The following is a 15,144-nucleotide window of genomic DNA, read 5'->3' on the forward strand; positions in this document are numbered from 1 at the left end:
ATCTTAATATTAAGTAATTTGGGTATTATTCTTGGATCAGGGGGCTGCTCTATGGTTTCTTACCTCATTTCCTAAGGCATTTGTAGTTATTTTTAAAGTGACAGTACAATTATTTAAAGTATGTTATTTGTGTGCTATCAGTTTGATTTTGGAGCTTGAGTTCTGCTCCTATGGACAAATTTGATTTTGTTTTGCCCTTTAAATTGTATAGGCCAGATACCAGTGTCCTATGTAATTTTCTTTTATTTTCTGAGCCTCATGTCTCTTAGGATGATGCTGTTTAGGTATTGCCACAGCTTTCTCCTCAAATGTCCCAAGCCTTAATGGCTATACATATAGTGTCCTGCAATTCCTCTCAGTCTCCTGGAGGAGCTTATTTGGCTGCAAAAGTTGTTGCACAGGTATCTTTGGTAATAAATACAAAAAAAAATATCTGCGGCATTATCTGCTTTTCCTATGTTAAAAGGAATACGCAAGAGGAAAATTAGAAATGCAGCTAGTAAGGCTTCTGTTCCATTTCCTGCTACTCTGGCTGACCTTCCTCATAGGTCTGATGTGGAGGATACGCCGGTAGCCTCTGAGGGGGAAATCTCAGATTCGGCCAGTATAATTCCTAAATCTGATTCTTAAGTAGTATCCTTCAGATTTAAGCTTGAACAACCTCTGTGTATTGTTGATCGAGGTTTTGGCTACCTTGGAGCAACTCTGATACCCCTGTCATTGTCAACCCTAAGAACCTAGAAAACCTCCTCTCAAATTTATCTGCAGGCCAGATAACAGGGAGGCATTTTTTGAAGTGCATTTAGAATCTCCTTTCCCTGGGATAGTTCCAGTTGGTCCAAGAGGGTCAGTTCATGGTGATCATAGATCTGGAGGACGTGTATGTTCAAGTTCCTGAGTTTTGCCTTCTGTCAAACACTTTCAGTTTGTGGCTCTTTCCTCTGGCCTTGCCATAGCTCTCAGAGGGGGCTATATTGCCAGTGATCAGGTTTCAGTGAATTGCTGTTATGACTTTCCTGGACATCATAAGGTTCAGGCGCCATCTTTTCAACAAGCAAACTCTCATTCAGAGATTTTGTTGTTTTTCTTCATTCAACAGATGGAAGTGAATCTGAAGAAGAGTTCCCTTGTTCCAGCTACAGGGGTAGTTTCTTAGGAACCATATTAGTTTCCCTATCTCTGAAAATATTTTTTTGACAGAGGTCAGAAAATAGAGTATTTTTTCCTCTTGCCTTTTTTTTGGGCATTCTACTGTTTGGCCATTCTGGGGCTCATTGTATGGAGATAATTGGTCTGGTGGTTGCTTCATTGGACATCATTCCTTGGCTTGATTTCATCTGAGTGTCTGCTGTTATGCATGTTCAGATAGTGGACCAGGGTATTCTGTGGCTCTGTCTTGCAGGATAGATCTAAAATTAGTGGTAGAGCTCTTGATTAGCTTGGTAGAGGTAGCGGGATTGTTACCCGCAATCTCCAGTTCTCAGGGGCTTTTGTCTTGGGCACATGCTTCCTGAGACTTTCCTGAGTAATAGTGACCACGGTCGCTAGCCTGTTGGATGGTGATTATGAACTTGGAAGGAGTCTGCTCTTCCTATAACCATTTTGGAGTTGAAAGCGATCTACATTGCTCTGATGGTTGTGCCTCAGTTGTCCTATTCGTTTTTCCTGGTTTTGGTTGTACAATTTAATCTCAGCGGTTACGCTAACCACCTGGGAGGAGCCTGGAGTTCTTTTGCCATGATTGGCGTGGATTGTTCGGTGGGCGGACGGTCACATTCGTTGTTTATCCACTATTCACATTTCAGGATTGAATACCAGGAGCAGTCTTCTTGAGCAGTCAGATTTTTCATCCCAGGGAGTGGGTGCTTCTCCCGGAAGTGTTCTCTAGGTTAACCCTCAATGGGGGGTGCTGGAGTTGGAGATGGCAGTGTGCCAAGCTTCCAAGTTATGTTAAAGGTCTAGAGATCAGCAGACTGTTCTGTTAAATTCCCTGGCGTTTCCTTGGGATTTCAGTCTGACATCACAGTTTCTCGGTTTGCTCCTCTTCCACAAATCATTGTTCATATCAAACAGGAGAGGCATAGGCAATTTAAATTATCCCTGCATGCTTCACAGGACCTGGTATGCAGACCTAGAGGAGATGTTATCATTTTCACCTTGGAGACTGCCTCTGAGTAAGGACCTTTTAATCAGTGTCCCTTCTCTCATCCAAGTTTTGTTTCTCTGAAGTTGTCTGCTTGCAGATTGAATGCTTATTTCCCTCTAAGCATGGGTTTTCAGATACGGTCGTTGAGACTTTGATACAGGCTGGTAAGCCTGTGATTAGAGAGATTTACCATATAGTATGGCGTAAATATCTGTATTGGTGTGAATCCAAGGGCTACTCTTGGAGTAGAGTTAGGATTCCTAGAATTTAGTTTTTTCTCCAGGAGGGTCTGGAGAATAGTTTGTCAGCAAGTACTCTGAAGGGTCAGATTTCTGCCTTGTCTATTTTGTTGCATAAGCGTCTGGCGGATGTGCCAGATGTGCAATCCTTTTGTCAAGCCTTCGTCAGAATCGGGCCTGTGTTTAAATCTGTTACTCCTCCTGGAGTCTTAACCTTGTTTTTAGAGTTTTACAGCAGTCTCCGTTTGAGCCTATGCATTCCTTAAGTATTAAGATGTTATCTTGGAAGGTTTCATTTTTTTGTTGCCATTTCTTCTGCTCGGAGACTTTCTGAACTCTCGGCATTACAGTATGATTCCCCTTACCTTATCTTTCATTCTGATAAGGTGGTTCTGCGTACTAAGTTAGGTTTCCTTCCTAAGGTTGTTTTGGATAGGAATATTAATTAGGGAATCGTTGTTCCTTCTTTGTGACCTAACCCTTCTTCTCATAAGGAGGGTTTGTTGCACAACCTAGATGTGGTACGTGCACTGTAATTCTAATTGCAGGCGACTAAGGACTTTTGCCAGTCTCCCGTTTTGTTTGTCTGTTTCTCTGAGAAATGCACCAGAAAGCTACGGCTACTCCTCTTTCGCTCTGGCTGAAGAGGATAATTTGTTTGGCCTATGAAACTGCTGGACGGCAGCCTTCTGAGAGAATCACGGTTCACTCTACGAGGACTGCTTCATTTTTATTGGGCCTTCAAAAATGAAGTTTCTGTGGAACAGATTTGCAAGGCTGCAACTTGGTCCTCTCTACATACTTTTGCCCTCGGCTGCGGCCTCTTTTGGGAGAAGGGTCTTCAAGCAGTGGTGCCTTCTGTTTAGGTTACCTGTCTTGTCCCTCCCTTATCATCTGTGTCCTCTAGCTTGGGTATTGATTCCCAACAGTAATTACTGATGATCCGTGGACTCACTGTGTCATTAGAAAGAAAACAAAATGTATGCTTACCTGATAAATTTATTTATTTCTTGACATGGTGAGTCCACGACCCGCCCTGTTTTTTCAAACTGTTTTTTTTTGTTATATAAACCTCAGGCACCTCTGCACCTTGTGTTGTTTCCTTTCTCCCCTTTCCTTTGGTCGAATGACTGGGGTTTGTGGGAAGGGAAGGGATACTTAACAGCTTTGCTGTGGTGCTATTTGCCTCCTCCTGCTGGCCAGGAGTTATATTCCCAACAGTAATTAATGATGACCCGTGGACTCACCGTGTCAAAGAAATACATTTATGAGGTAAGCATACATTTTGTTTTATTATCCATTCCCCCGTTTTGCACAACCAACACTGTTATATTAATATATACGTTTTACCTCTGTGATTACCTTGTATCTAAGCCTCTGCAGACTGCCTCTTATTTCAGTTCTTTTGACAGACCTGCATTTTAGCCAATCAGTGCTATCTCATAAGTAACTCCACGTGCATGAGCACAATGTTATCTACATGGCACACATGAACTAATGCCCTCTAGCTGTGAAAAACTGTCAAATGTATAAAGATAAGAGGCGGCCTTCAGGGGCTTAGAAATTAGCATATGAGCCTACCTAGGTTTAGCTTTCAACTAAGAATACCAAGAGAACAAAGCAAATTTGATGAAAATTTTTATTGGAAAGTTGTTGCATGCTCTATCTAAAATATGAAAGTTTAATTTTGTCTTTAATAATCACTCGAGCAGACAAAAAAGAAGTATGATTTTAAAAAGCAACTATTAATTGTTATAATATTTTCAATACACAAATGACAATATATGTGGTACTGTACAAAATAACAAATATTTGTTATGCATAAGCACCATCTTTAACAGTCTCATATATTGTTTCTTACACAGGCATCAGGTGTCAAAGTCCATGATTCTGTTTCACAAGCGTTCCATAGTATGAAGCTCAAGAAGTCTGCAAAGAAAGCCATATTCTTTTGCTTCAGTAAAGATGAGAAAAACATAATTGTCGATGAAGAAAAAGAAATTCTTTCATCAGATTGTAAGGATGACTTTTTCCAACGTTTAAAGGCATTGTTCCTCCCAAAGCAGTGCTCCTATGCCTTGCTGGATATTCACTATGTTACTGGAGAATCTACAAAAGAAGATCTCATTTTTGTGATGTGGTAAGTACATGATTACCATTTGTTGTTTTAAGTGTATAAACAAATAAACTATAATTTAGATGGCAAGCCAATCAAGAGCAAGGATACATGTGTTTGCTCCAATGACTGACAGTATCCTTATCTGGAGAATATTTTCGTTCCAGGAGTACAACTTTGAGTGTAAACTCTCTTAAAGATATTAAACAAATTGTAAAATAAGGGAATTTGCATAAAAATAAAATGCTCTTCTAGACAAACAGACTTGCCATTTTAAGAATGGCCATAATAATACGACAGTGGGGTCTATTAGAATCTACTAGAAGAGCAGTGTGAACTGGTTGATGGGTTTTTGAGACATTCTAAACCATAAGAATAATTGGTTTGTAATGATTTTCTAATGGTTTGTTATGACTTTATATTAAGACACCTCACCAGCGACATTCCCAGGTTCAGTATTAGGGAGTTGCAAAGGGGTGTCATACAGCTCTAATATATTAGGTTGCGCCTTTATTGTGTAAATGGAATGCCATACAGGGCCTCTATCTACTCCTCAAGCAGCAAAAGCTAAGGAGCCCCATTAGGTGATTGCTGAGCTCAGGGAAAGAGTAAAAATAGCCACTTCCCCTGCTGTCTCTTCAAATTAGGGACAATGTAGCCACTGTCCTGGATGCATAGCCACACCCTTGAATCTCTTGAGTCTATGAACTGCCCAACTCTTCCCCCAGAATATCCACATAACTCTGCCAATAGACTTCCCTGTATCATTATAAAACTTCTAGTACTGCCCTTGAGTGTTCCAAACAATCAGAAATCTATTTTATCTGGAAAACTAATTATTTTTGCCGTTTCGCATATATCCTGCACAGCTTTTTTTTTTTTCTTTTTTCTAAACAGTTTACATTTTTATGCTCAGTTAACATTTCAAAAAATTAATTAATTGTGTTCTAGTTTAATAACATGTTTAAAATATCTCTTAAATCATATGATCACATGATTAACCATTGTCATTTCTACATAATGATCATTTATGTTTGTTTGTAAGTGTTAAAGTGATCGTAAATCCTAGCATTTCAGACTGCTAGAATTTACTATCACTAAAAATAAATAGGATTTTCAGTTATCACTATATTAAAAAATGTGCTAATCTTACCCTTTCTGTGCCGCGGCCTCCTCACTAAACTCAGCGGCTCTGGCTACCCATGGCATAGCGCTCTTAGGTGACGTTTCCACCTCTAAACCAATAGACTTGCTAGCCATATGACTTGCACTTTTATTAATTTAGAGGTGGAAATGTCAGCTCATTGAAAAAGAGTTTTGTGCCGTGGGCGGCCAGAGTCGTTGAGTGATAACTGAAAGTCCTATTTATTTTTAGTGAAACAATACCATAACTTCAAAACAATAATTATAAAATTACACATGAATGAAATGAATAATTTAATAAATTTCTGAGATAAACTAATGTAGGCAGTCATCATCAATATGGAATTATCAGGTATGTTTTCCCCTCACATTTATAAATATCTTTAACGGTTTTATAAACAATATATGCTGGTAACATATGTGCATGAAAGACATACAGTCAAAAAGCAGTGTGATTGCTACATGCTATTATTTTTATAAATAAAACATTTGTTCAAATATCAAAAATTATTTGTATGGTTATTTGTTATTTCCGTCTCCTTTTCTGTTCTAGGGCTCCTGAAGATGCATCTATCAAACAAAGGTTGCTTTATGCTAGCTCAAAGCAATCTGTAAAACACGTATTGACAGGTAACACTGGTGTTAAACACAAAAGGGTAGAATATATTCCAGTTGAAAAAACTATAAAACAATTTATCTAGAAAGAAAAACAATACGGATGAAAACTTTTACATTTTGTTTAATGTTTTTACAATTTCAAATAGAAAAAAATATTCCTATTGTCTTTTACAGCAATATCAAGTTGATTTAATGAAACTCCTATGAAATAATTTAGGATTTATGCAGTTTTTTCATGTTGCTCAGATTCTTAGAAATTTTCTATGGAAAACTAAATCTTAAAATTCTTTGGATATACTCCAAAATGTCCATTTGAGCCTTTTCACGCCCTCCTACTGGAGCTTTTTTTTTTATCTGTTTAACACTTATTGCAACTTTTTATCTCTGTGAGGTGCACAAATCATACCTTGTTTTTTCAAAAATAACTTTAGTTTGTAGACATACTCTAACATAGCGAAAAACCACCATATTAGGGCCTAAATTATGGGGCCTATTTATCAAGCTCGCCAGAAACACGAAGTTATGAAGCAGCGGTCTAAAGACCGCTGCTCCATAACCTGTCCGCCTGCTCTGAGGCTGCGGACAGCAATCAACCCGATCAGATATGATCGGGTTGATTGACACCACCTGCTAGCGGTCGATTGGCAGCGAATCTGCAGGGGGCAACATTGCACCAGCAGTTCACCAGAACTGCTGGTGCAATGCTGAATGCGGAGAGCGTATGCTGTCCGCATTCAGCGATGTCTGTCGGACATGATCCACTGATCGGATCATGTTGGATAGACATTTGATAAATAGGCCCCTGTGAGTTTTCGCAAGCGCAATATTTGTGCTCCACTCAGTAATTCCAGTACACTCAAATGTGCGCTGGTATTACAAGTTAGGCGATGTCGCATTTGCATTGCCTGGAAGCCTTGCGTGCGCTTACGAGAGCACTTTTCCATAGGCTCCAATGGGTGCCTCATTCTCATGCCGTGAGACACGGCAAAGCACCTAATGCAGTGCAGAGTTTAATTTGCACAGTGTTGGGCAGCAAATTAAAAATATATATTTATATAGATATATATGTGTTTATATGTGTATAAATACATATTAACACATAAATATATATGTATATAAGCATATACATATATATTTAAAGTTAAACACAGTCCCCATAGACTGTAATGTAAAGGCACTTTCAGTGCCATTTTTTAAAATTAACTACTGTCCACTTTATTTGGAGGGCAATTGGGGAACATTTTTTTAATTAACCAAAGGTCTGACCCTTTACAGGCGCACATTAAAATACTGCTCCACTTGTAAGCTAGCCCTAAATGTAGATAATTATAGGTCTAAAATATCTCACTATTAAGATATTATGTATCTATATATATATATTATTGAGGCAATGAATGAAAAGAACAAAGAAATAATAATGCAGAAAATACATTGATAAATAATGTAATATAAACATTTCAGTACATGTCCTGACATTAAATTACATACAGTATATTTTTTAATTAAACCACAAATTAGAAAAAAGATGACACAACGCTATATATATAATTATATATCATATGTATAACTTCAAGCCTCATTTTTTTTCTCTCTTTATTGTCCTTATTTACCTCCCTTTTTTTCTTATTTTTATTTCGCCTAATTTCCTATATAAATTATTTTCTCCCATCTCCCCCCCCCCATATTTCTCTTCCTAAAAAAAAAGTCTCCAAAAATCTTTAATAAGTAAAGTGCTCTATAACCTTCTTCAAAGATTTGTATCCTTACTATAAAAATATTAGATAGATTTAAAATGTACATAAAATGCTGATTTCCATGCAAAAGTAGATTGACCTATTTTATAATGTATGCATGCCACTATCCCTGTTCACTATCAACTCAGTTAGCATAACACTAAATAAATAATTGAATAAAAAATTATTTCTTAAAACATAATTTATTTTTATTTGGGTTTCAGATCTATTTGATGTCTCTTTAAATCATAAACAAGGTAGAAATATATTCTCTTTGGCCCTCTTTAAATACATAATTTTATACCAAATACAGGCACATCGTTTTAAGCATAAACCACGTGCGTGTTTTCCTTTGAAAGTATTCTATTACTCAAAGCAGCATGAAAAATTAAACAGTCTCGAATCAGACAGAACAATTTATAGAGACTTTTCCATTTAATTCTGCTATCAAATTTACTTTGTTCCTTTATTATGCTCTGTTGAAAAGCATACCTAGAAAGGCTCAGGTACAGCAATGCACTATTGCAATCTAACGTGAGGCTAACTCGTACGCTTCATCTGAGGCGGCGGACATCAATCCGCCCGATCTCATATGATCGGGATGATTGACACCCACTGCTAGCGGCCGCGAATGTGCAGGGGTTGGCATTGCACAAGCAGTTCACCAGAACTGCTTGTGCAATGATAAATGCCCACAGCATATGCTGTCGGCATTTATCGATACCTGGTGGACATGATCGCTACAGCGGATCATTTTCGCCAGACACATGATAAATCGGCCCCTAAGTAACAAAAATCTTAATAAAAGCTTACAAACCGGTGCTTTTATTGTCAAATCCACTTAGTTAAAAACAACATATGGTCAATCAATACAGGAGATCCATGTACAAGCAGTCTTACGCGTTTCAGCTACCTGCCGTAATCATAGACTGACATCATGTCTCCCTTCACCTGTAAATATATGAAATAATTAGAATTCAAACCTCACCTATTCTAACCCTTACAGATATCTCAGTCCCACTTATCAAGTTAGTCCCAAAATACAACAGAGGCGCCACTTAAAGGCAATAGTAGATAGTTCTTGGTAATACTTTTCTTATGCCATGATCGACTCTTCTTAAAGTAAAACACTTCATCCACTGAAACAACAAAAAGAAAGAAGGTGCTCCAATGGCACAATATCCCTGATAAAGCAGCGAATCTCCCCTCCCAGGTAATATTCCCAAAGATATATAAGTGTAACAAAACACCATAGACTCACATTCACAATAAAAGACCCACCCAAAGCACTTAGGGGTTATTTAAATATATATTTTAAAAAATATATTTAAAAAATAAATATAAAAGTTTAAAAACACGTGACACGGATTGCGTTTCGCAATATTGCCGCTATTGCTTCCTCAAGCAGGCCCTGGACCTCAGGTGCCCTGTCCTTGGAAGTTGGGGGCCCTGGTAGGGGCAAGGCAGGAAGGCGGTAGGTAGAAGGAGGGGCGCTGGTGGATCTCAGTCCATCCCTGTTACCCACCAATCACCAGGTAGCTCCCAGCAGTGAAGGATATATACAATTTTTTGTTTCAGCAAAGGATACCAAAAGAACAAAGTAAATTTGAAAATAGAAAAGAATTTAAATGTGTCATAATAACATGCTCTATCTGAATCATGCAAGTTTAATTTTGACTTTCCTATCCCTTGAACACAGACCTTTTTCTTGTTACACTTTTATGTCCCTTTAAATTTATACTTTAAAAAATTGTAATGTTTTTCTTTATTTGTGCAGGAGTCCATAAGCAGTGGGAAGTTCACAGTCAGGATGACCTTACTATAGAACAACTGGCACAGAAACTCTCAACCAACAAAGTTAAAAGTCTGGAAGGAAAGGCTTTATAGATCCACAGTGCCACCAATAAACAGAGCCTGCATTTTATGTAACACTGCTGAGAGATTATCAAAACTGTTTCTTTTACAGATTTTTATATTTTACAAAATTTAGCAATATGTTTAACAAATAGTAGTACTGTCACAATGAAACCTTTCAGAATAAGAATCATATATCATGACACCGAATGGATTAGACTGGCATGACATGGTGATCAATCACATATGTATTGTATTGTTATGTGAGAATTAGTATTATGAGGAATTGAACTTTAAAATATTACACAAAAATTTAATTGATTTATACAGCTTACATATATTTTATAGACCAAATACATCTAGGTAACTAAGTACATTTTAAAATAATATTATCTTGTCATTTTGTACCTCCCAAGTGTCCCTATTTAAGAGGGACGGTGGCTAATTCTGAGGTCTGTCCCACTGTCCTTCTTAGACAGCCATATGTCTGGATTTGCAGAGTTTCCCTTAGCCTTGCCCATACTATCATACAGACAGCACACAAACTAACCAAACACACCCACCATCCGGCCATACATGCCAGGGAGAGTCCCTAATTCCTAGCCATAAATGTTAGGTGCTATGTACACATAAAGCACATCCCTTCAGCCATGCGGTATGTATATGTAAGGCACAGCCCAAAATGTTTTTATATGTTGCTGTTGCAATGTATGCATTCTGTGAGTGCTGGCAGTAATTGTCAGAAACCACAGAGATACTACGGATGCAATGTATTGTGCCCCTACCTTTAAATAAGAACAAATCAAATATATATGATTCATTAAATCTAATTTTGGAACATGTCAAATTGTCAAAAAGCAATAAAGTTATAATGTTCAGCAAAATTGAATACTGTGTTTATTATCTCCTGAAATCTTGTATTCTAACTACATTTTGGAAACAAAACTATGATTTCATTATTTTTTTTTTGTTGTTGTTAATAATATCTGCAAGCTTTGTGTACACTATAGCAGGCAAATTTCATGTACTTCAGAATTACCTCAGCAGCCACAACCCTTTGTAAGGGATTTTAAAGCATCCAATCAGGATGCTTGTCCTGAGAACATGCATTCAACATGTGCAGGCACAGTCACTTTATTTGTCTCCTCATTTTAAAGCAGTTTACTATACAATCTTGCAAGATTGTGGTGAATTTCCACAAGATTACAGTAAAGCAAAGTGTAAACTCATCAGTAATGATGCTGATTTGGTTTAATGATATGAGAATAAGCCGGTAATATGTAAAGTTATTATGTTGCTTTAAGAGCTCAGATGACATCAGCAACAGGTTGCAGACTCAAATAGTGTCATGTGACTAGGAAATGGATGTTCTTGTAATGCTGGAGTTATAATTACATAAGTAAAACAGTTATTCATTTATAGATTTGTGTTATCATTATTTATTATACAAGCCGTCAACTGTGCTGCATTCGACTGCACCAATACGCTCACCTGACATCGCCTAACATCGCAGCCCGCGGACCTGAATACGCTCTCCATATTTATATAAAAAGCTTTCAAAAAGCTGCGCACCAAGTACGGGGCGATGAGCAGCGGACTGTTGTTAACTAACAGTCATCGATCTATTCGGCTTTTTTCCAGATTTATTTATATAGTGTCACTAAACACCGCCACTATACTAAAATGTTTAACCCCTATCCCGCCACTCCACGACCCCGCCGCAACTAAATAAAGCTATTAAACCCTATTCCGCCGCTCCCGGAGCCCACCGCAACTCTAATAAACTTATTAACCCCTATTCACTGTGGCAACTAACTAAATGTATTAACCCCTAAAACCCTGGCCTCCCACATCACTACCACTTACTAAACCTATTAACCCTAAACCACCAGCCCCCCACATCGCCATAAACTAAATTAACCTATTAACCCCTAAACCTAACAACCCACTAACTTTATATTAAATATTAACTCATCCATATCTTATAATAAATTAAAACTTACCTTTAGATTTAAATTAAACTATATTAAACTAATAATTAACCTACCCTAACTGTTATACTAAAATTACATTAAACTATATTAAACTATTATTTGGGAGGAGATTTTAATTTTTCAATCCAACCACAGTTGGACAGCACTAATCCCTTCACAAAACCCAATATGAAATTCCTTACATACTTTTGGAAATATCTCAAACTACACAATTTATATGATACATGGCGATACTTACACTCGGAAGTCAGAGACTATACGTTTTATTCCTATCCCAATAAGTCATACAGTCGAATTGACTATATTTTTACTAATCAACTAGGTCTGTTCCATATCGCTAAATGTGAGATCACACCTACCCCATGGTCCGACCACTCTGCAGTTCAATTACACATTAATTGGCCAGAACGCACCACAAACAATGGTCACTGGATGCTGGATGACACTCTTCTAAGTAATATAGACAATATTACGAAGATAGATAAAATCAAAGAGGAATATTTTCTCATCAACTCCCCTTCTACACCTAATCAGTTTGCGGTCTGGGAGGCACATAAGTGTTTCCTCAGAGGCGAACTCATCAAATTAAAATCCCAGATCAACAAGATACAAAGGCAAAAATATTTAGACCTTACCTCTAAACTTTCCCATTTGTCCCTTCAACATAAACTATCCCCAACAAATTCCTCTATTCTAGAAGAGATAGAGGTGGTACGAAAAGCCCTAGATGACTTCTTACAGATAGAGTACCTCACACTAAAAAGGAAAACAAACAGCTTGTTCCATTTTGAAGGAAACAGAGCAGGCAAATATCTGGCCAGAACCCTTAGAAAAAAGAAACTTAAGTCATAAATATATGAAATTCGAACTCCAGGTAAACCTCCTCAAAAAACCACCCCAAATATTCTCAAAGAATTCCATACCTATTATTCAAATTTATATAACATACACTCTGAGACTCCCTTAGACCAACTCTCACAAGATATTTCAAAATTTCTCCAAGGATGCCAACTTCCGTCCATTGATAAAACACAATTGCAGGATCTTAACTCACCTATCACCCCACAAGAAGTCACATTTGCCATACAGGAGTTAAAATTGGGGAAAAGTCCAGGCCCCGACGGATTCTCTGCGAGGTACTATCAGACGTTCCAAAACAATATAATACCACACTTAACAAAGATATTTAATTCTATCATAGATGGAGAGCAATTTCCCCCTTCGATGCTAGAGGCACATATGGTTGTACTGCCAAAACCGGGTAGACCCGGCCCATCTCATTGTTGAATTTGGATATTAAACTTTACGCGAAAATCCTGGCCACTCGCTTGAACAAAATTATCCCTGACATTATACATACGAACCAAGCAGGCTTTACCCCTCGCAGAGAAGCCCGAGACAACACCATTAAAATACTAAATATTATAGAATAAGCTACAAACTAAACATATCCCCTCTATAATTTTGTCACTGGACGCTGAAAAGGCGTTTGATCGTCTCAGCTGGCCTTTTCTAATACAGACCCTGAAAAAATTTGGCTTTGATGACCATTTTACCCATATGATCTTTGCACTATACAATAATCCCACGGCCAAAATAAAATTAAACGACTCCCTATCCCTCCCTTTTCATATAAATAACGGTACTAGACAAGGATGCCCGCTTTCCCCAACACTGTTTATCCTAGCAATGGAAATCCTTGCAGTATATATTAGAACCACACCCTCAATCACTGGCATCTCCATAGGACAGCAGGAATATAAGGCATCCTTATACGCGGATGACATTATCTTTACACTCACGAACATTCCCACTTCTATCCCTCCATTGATACTTCTATTTCGAGAGTATGGGATGCTGTCCAACTTTCGTATTAACCATACAAAATCAGAATTCGTTAACTTAGGGACACCCCAAGATGACCTACGCATATTACACTTACACAAATTCAAGCATCAACCAACAGCAATCAAATATCTAGGGATCCTGATCTCCCCCCGCTTACAAGAGTTAGTCCCTCTAAATTTCAACTCCCTGAAATCCCACGTCAGCGCCACATTACACTCCTGGGCCAACAAACCAATCTCTTGGCTGGGAAGGATAAACGCCATTAAAATGGTGATACTCCCTAAAATTTTGTATGTTCTACAGGCATTATCCATCCCTGTCCCTGACTCCACTATATATTCCTTACAGAAACTTATCAATGCATATATCTGGAGCCATAAGCGTCCCTGGATTGCTACACAAACTTTATATCGCCCCAAGCTAGAAGGAGGGATTGGAGTACCTAACGTACTACTATATCGCTACGCTACCTTTCTTACCAGGATAGTGGACTGGTGTAGACATGCACAACACAAAGAGTGGGTGGGCTTAGAGCATGAACTCGCAAAGGAGGGCCAATTAGGAGGGAGATGTTGGCTCTCAATAACAAAACGCGAAAAGAATAATACGGAACTCCCGTCCCTAGTTAGAGAAACGCTTAATGTATGGGGAAAAATCTTAAGAGGATACAAATCTATCTCTACACCCCACTCACCCTTAACACCTTTTATAGGCAATCCCGAAACTCCATACCAACCCTCACCCCGCCACAGTAACAATCCAACCCTTACTCAGGTATTACCTCATTACTCACTTATACAAAACGTTAAATTAAAGCCCAAGGAAGAAATGATCAACTTAATGGGTCCTGCGATAAATAACTGGCTCATATACCACCAATTAGCACATTACTTCGCAACACACACAGAGAGACACAATCTAACCCGACCCCTAACTCCATTTGAATCCTTATGCTATCTACCTTTTCCGACAACGGGCATTTTATCCACATCATATAAACTACTAATCACACACCGCTCACTTCTTCCCCCATCTTATACTGTGAGCTGGGAGAGGGAGTTAAGCGAACAACAATCACCCAAGACATGGAAAACAATTTATAAACATATGAGTTCATCCGTTTCCTCTATGAATATAACAGAAATTAATATGAAACTTCTCTGTAGATGGCACTACACCCCAGACAAACTGGGAAGATTGTTCCCAGGCTCCAACACCAGCTGTTGGAGAGGATGTACAGAAAGAGGCACCTTCCTCCATATTTGGTGGTCATGCCCGATCGCACAATCATACTGGTCAGACATTATAGAGGAAATAAAATTAGTGATAGGAACGCCTCTTCCATTCACTCCATGGACCTTTATTTTTAACTACCTTCCACAGATATCATGCTCATTGCGACTTAAACTCCTTACCGTAATGATTAATACGGCTAAAAAATACATCCCATACT

At 38.2% G+C, this 15,144-nt stretch overlaps 1 protein-coding gene across 1 annotated transcript in view; it reads left to right on the forward strand.

Moving 5' to 3' along the window:
- The window catches only part of DSTN (destrin, actin depolymerizing factor), a 45,140-nt gene extending 34,407 nt beyond the window's left edge, over positions 1–10,733 (forward strand). The window contains exons 2-4 of the mRNA XM_053709300.1: positions 4,251–4,525; positions 6,198–6,274; positions 9,773–10,733. Of these exons, the coding sequence (XP_053565275.1) occupies positions 4,251–4,525; positions 6,198–6,274; positions 9,773–9,882 (462 nt within the window). The 3' untranslated portion in view covers positions 9,883–10,733. The remainder of the gene's footprint in view (positions 1–4,250; positions 4,526–6,197; positions 6,275–9,772) is intronic.
- Positions 10,734–15,144: the final 4,411 nt, after the last annotated feature.

This window comes from Bombina bombina, chromosome 4 (genome assembly GCF_027579735.1).
Source record: "Bombina bombina isolate aBomBom1 chromosome 4, aBomBom1.pri, whole genome shotgun sequence".
NCBI lineage: Eukaryota > Metazoa > Chordata > Amphibia > Anura > Bombinatoridae > Bombina > Bombina bombina.